Consider the following 5,225-nt stretch of genomic DNA (forward strand, 5'->3'; position numbering starts at 1 on the left):
GGAAGCGTCTGCTTGGCTGTCATTTTCCCTCCTCTCTCTCTTCTCATCACCGTCTTCGCCGACAAGAGTCTTCAATAATGGCAAAAGTGATGGTAAATGTTAATTTGTTTTTTACATTGTTTTCTCTATAATTATTCTCTATAAAATGTGTTTTGTGTTCATATTTAACGGGTTAGTTGGAACTGGAATATTTCGAATGGAAAAAAATTGCTTTGGCTTGCATACAATTTGGTCTTCATTGGACCTTAGGGAAGTGGTACTTCTGTATCTGTCCTGTGGTTTATTGTGACTGTAATCATGATCAAATAATAAAAGTCTAACATTACAAAATCTTTTAATGATCATGAGGTATGGGTATATGAACATGTGATCCTGACTATACTTGCTATTGGTTCCAAAATGAGTAGTAAGTCCTTATTACACCTCTGTATGCGGTCTTCCAGGGACAACTTCAAAAAAATTCTGTAGCGATAAAAGTTAATTTTTAGCGTATGCCCTACTAAATTCTGAAGAAATGTGGATTTGTTGTTCACATTCTTAAGCAGGTTTTTGGTGCAAAAGAGGAAATGCCATTTTTTGAAGTATTTTACATAGAATCCACAATCCTTCTGTGAGAAAAGAACAAATATGTATTTTCTGTGTGTTCTAAATAATGGATAAAACTTCTTGTAAGATGGCGGCCAACAAGGTAGAGTCATCTATTCCACCTACGTGACATGAAATCAAATATACACCTTTATTTATTTAAAAAAAACATGAAAAAAATACATAACACCTCAACAAATGGAACGCAGCAGAGTAAGAGCGTCGCAACATCGCCTGGAAGCATTTTTTTTTTAAATTTTATTCTTAGGAGTGAGGATTATTCTGGATTTTGCAGTTCAAGGAGAGCACAAGTGCTGAAAGATACAACCATCCCACCAGTCGCGATCCCAGTTAGAGTGGACATTGTAAGTCACTGTTGTATGTTCTTTTATTTTAAACTGAATAGTAGCATTGCTATGCGTTTTGTGAAATCACTGCACCTTGGAAAAAAGTTAAGGTAATGCTTAAAACGAGCAAAATACTGTAAATATTACATACTATGTAATATTTAATAATAGCTATGGCTATTAGATTGATGGATAATATTTTATTGATTCCTTCAGGAATCAATACAATTATTATTATATATGATAATATGATATATTATAATAAAAAAATAAAAACAAAAAAAATAAAATTTAATATTATTACATTACACATACTTACAATGTGTATATAAAACAGTCTCGAAGGAGTTTGGATGTATTTTTTAGAGGGCTTCATAGGCAGAATAGATAGTATCTCCATTACCTGTGTTGTTAGCTGTCTCTTACTGGCAGTTTTTTTTTTTTCATTTAGAATGCACAGAAAAGGGAAAGCCATGTGTTCTTGTCTCAAATGGATTGTGGTTGATGGGCAAAACCCCCCTCGAAAAAAGCACTACCAGTACAATTTTCTTTCTAATAAATAGATGTATTATTAATAGTATTTTGTTATCATTAGCAATGTTTTTAAGTGTCTTTCATGTACTGCCATTAATTCTGTTGAACCATCTCCCAAGTTAGTTTTGTCATCTGTAATCAGTCACGGTCAAAGACTGAAATAATGCAAGATTGCGGCACTTAAATTTTGATATGAGAACATTTTCATGCTTCTTACTTGGTCTGTTCGGATTAGACTAAAACATTACAAAATAAGATTATTGAAGTTCTAATTAAACTGTGCTTTGGAAGTCTCTCTTGTACATTCTGCTCTTATTGTATACATATATGGATAACTTGATGAATTATGTATATATCTTCTTCTGTGTTCTGTACCTGCATGTCTACTTTGATCCTCTTTTTTTTTTGTTTTCAAATGTCTCGGGACGTCTTCAGCCAAATGCTGGTCCTTACAGAGTCCAGAAGTGCAGGTTAAGGTGTTGTGGCTCCACCACATGAACTGGTGGGCCCGAAGATCTGATCCCAAGCAGAGGCGGGTTTGGCGTGGACAGGATGTAGTCAATGCTGAACTTGATCTCGGATCCCGGTTTCCCCTGGACGGGGTTCTGGACCAGCGGTGGGCACGGCCGAGACCGCTGCGGGGTCAAGGGGCAGAGGTCGGAGTCGGCTTCAGGGCGGCGGGCCGCATGAGACGTGTTGTGCCGCCTAATGGCACTTTCTGCAGGCTGGAAAGTGGGAGCTTCTCCTGAATCGCGGAGGCCGATTTTCATGTTCCGCCTGCGCCTGCGACGCCGGAAGTTGCCGTTTTCAAAGAGGTCAAGCATGGATTCGCAGCCGGGGGCAAAAGTCCAGAAGTTTCCTTTTCCCTTTTCATTCCCTTCTGTCCTGGGGACCTGTGCGAGAACAGCGTCATACTTATCTTCATCGTCACATCATCATCATCATTATTCTCATCATTCTAATGACGTCCTGTGTGTGGATGCACCTTAATGAAGCAGCTGTTGAGCGATAAGTTATGTCTGATGGAGTTCTGCCAGGCTCTCTGGTTGGAGCGATAGTAAGGAAACTTCCTCATGATGAACTCATAGATGCCTGACAGAGTCACCCTCTGCTCAGGGCTCTGCTGAATCGCCATGGCGATCAGGGCGATGTAGCTGACACACGCACACACACAGAATACAGCAGTTAGTCAACATCTACGTCGAAAGTTATTTAATTATTTCTCAAGTTAAAATGCATATTTAAGAATGCAGATACGCGGATGTTACTCTTAATCATATACTTACACACTGCTATGTATGTGCACTATTGTATGTGTCAATAACCTTCATATTTTTTTATAATCATGACTCTCCCGCCAAAAATATAATCATGTATTATATTGTGTTTAAAAACAAAATAAAACATGGATGGATGGATGACCTCCCAACCTCCCAGAATTTTTTTTAAATAATTTATTGTATTATATTATTTTCTTAATAAAAAATATTGTAATGTGTTTATTGCAAATAAAAACAATTTTAAGACAGCCTGTTGGTCAGTTACGCTGAATGTGTGTTTTATGTGTGTGCAGTGTTAATGTCAATACAACTTCATATTTTATAACTCGCCCCCAAATGAGAATCTAATAATTTATCGTGTTATAGTATTTTCTTGATTTGAAAAAAATAAGTATAAATATTGCTATATTGCTAACAAGAAAATAACTGTAAGAGGTCATCCAATTATGTTGGTTATTTACAGTATGTTGAAGGAACCTACAGGCCTTTAATTTTTTGTATCAAAAAACCTTTATATCATAATGAACATGACCTCTCTCCCCCTGAAAAATCAAATAATCCATTGTATTATATTTTTTGTTGATTAAAAAAATAAGATAAAAAAATTTAACAAAACAAACCTTTTGATGTTTTCATTTATGATAAAAAAATATATAGGAGAGCATCCAATCCTGTTGGTTAGTTATGTTAAGGAAAACAGGCCTATTTATCTTTTTTGTCTGTGCATGCATGGGCAGTATTGTATATGAACTTCATTTTTTAATATACATGAACCCATCCTACCCCCAAAAATTAAATAATATATTTTATTGTATTCTGTAAATGTATATGCAGTATCAATATGAATACAAGTATTCAAACATATTAATTGCTAATACAAAAACATGTAAGACAGCATCCAATTCTGTTGTTTGGTTTTGTTGAAAGATATATATTACATATAAAATGAGTACATATATATATATATATATATATATATATACATATATATATATATATATACATATATATATATATATGTATATATATATATACATATATATATATATATATATATATATATATATATATATATATATATATATATATATATATTGTTGTTGCTTTTCTCATTACATTTATGGATATTTTTTAATCAAACAAAAAGAGTGTGTAACTTAACAAAAAAAATGTAGTGTGTCACATAAAAAAACATTACAATTTAATTGTAGGCATTATATTGTATATTTGAATACAGCCTACTCTTTTATGTCCCTTTATTGTTATTTTAACTTTGATTTTATTTTATTTTACGGCTTTATATTCAAAAATTATTTGTAATCATTCATATTTATTTGAAATCATGAAATCATAGGAAATACATATTAGAGTTTATTGAAGATATTTTTGAAGATGCTCAATGCAGTTCTATTACAAAAAAAAAATTATGTTAAATATGTCTAATGTCTAACTTGCTGCATAATTCTAAAGGACAAAAACAATAAGGCATGGTAAAAAATGTGTAAATCCAATAATAATCTGTTATAGTTCTGCAGTTTATATATTATAGTATAAATATATTATGACAAAGTTATTATTGCATATGATATGAATTATGCACCATAATCTTAATGTTGATGTTCCATTGGAAAACAAGGTGAATTAAATGAATAAATAGAAATAAAAGTACGTGAGAACTTGAGTGGTGTCCTACCTGTAAGCAGGTCTGCACATCTTCTTCTCCTGGTCTGTGCTACACGAAGCGTATCCATCACCGTCATAGTTGAAACAGTTGAAGGGGTAGTGAGAGGTGTCAAACATGTCTGCGCTTACACTTCTTGTATGATCCACCCCGAAAGTGTGTGTGTGTTTGTGTGTATGTGTGTGTGTGTGTGTGTGTGTCCAGCAGCAGCACCTTCTTCTCGTCCTGCTTCTCTGTTCAGTCAGCTGTCCTCCACTGGGAGCATTTTCCTCGGGACGGCCTCCTCCTCCTGCAGACCCCCCACGCCCTCAATACTCCCACCAACCTTCACCACTCTCATCCACTTCCTCCTGCTCCTCCTTCTTACCCCAGATGCTCTCTAGGAATGTCTGCTGCCTCACCCCCTCCTCTTAAAGGAGGATCAAGGTCTACATTTTTTTTAACTTTACCAGAGCCACGCTGTGATACAAAACCCAAAACCAGTGAAGGTGGCACGTTGTGGAATTCGTAAATAAAAACAGAATACAATGATTAAGAAAACGGATGAAAATGAGCTACTGTGCTGAGTCCGGCATATTTATATTGTTGCTGTATAATGATGAATATGCATTGTCCTATTTCATCCATCCATCCATTTTCTACCGCTTATTCCCTTTGGGGCCGCTACAATTGGGCGGTAGGCGGAGTACACCCTGGACAAGTCGCCACCTCATCACAGGCCAACACAGATAGACAGACAACATTCACACTCACATTCACACACTAGGGCCAATTTAGTGTTGCCAATCAACCTATCCC

General features: G+C 35.3%; 1 protein-coding gene across 1 annotated transcript; it reads right to left on the reverse strand.

Moving 5' to 3' along the window:
- Positions 1-717: 717 nt before the first annotated feature.
- On the reverse strand, positions 718-4,761 carry foxl3 (forkhead box L3). Its single transcript, XM_061909065.1, has 3 exons — positions 4,440-4,761; positions 2,452-2,620; positions 718-2,359 (listed from the first exon to the last, which is right to left on the reverse strand). Exons 1-3 carry the CDS (start codon positions 4,544-4,546, stop codon positions 1,916-1,918), a joined length of 720 nt encoding a protein of 239 aa, XP_061765049.1. The 5' UTR covers positions 4,547-4,761; the 3' UTR covers positions 718-1,915.
- Between the last annotated feature and the right edge of the window lie 464 nt (positions 4,762-5,225).

The sequence above is a fragment of the Nerophis ophidion genome, linkage group LG08, assembly GCF_033978795.1.
Source record: "Nerophis ophidion isolate RoL-2023_Sa linkage group LG08, RoL_Noph_v1.0, whole genome shotgun sequence".
Taxonomy (NCBI): Eukaryota; Metazoa; Chordata; class Actinopteri; order Syngnathiformes; family Syngnathidae; genus Nerophis; species Nerophis ophidion.

What these genes read in the sequence shown, in the direction of transcription:
- foxl3 (XM_061909065.1), bottom strand. Translation starts at nt 4,546, where the DNA reads ATGTTTGACACCTCTCACTACCCCTTCAACTGTTTCAACTATGACGGT. An exon ending in ATGTGCAGACCTGCTTACAG is followed by an intron (nt 2,621 to 4,439) that starts GTAGGACACCAC and finishes TGCGTGTGTCAG; the next exon opens with CTACATCGCCCTGATCGCCA. An exon ending in TCAACAGCTGCTTCATTAAG is followed by an intron (nt 2,360 to 2,451) that starts GTGCATCCACAC and finishes GTTCTCGCACAG; the next exon opens with GTCCCCAGGACAGAAGGGAA.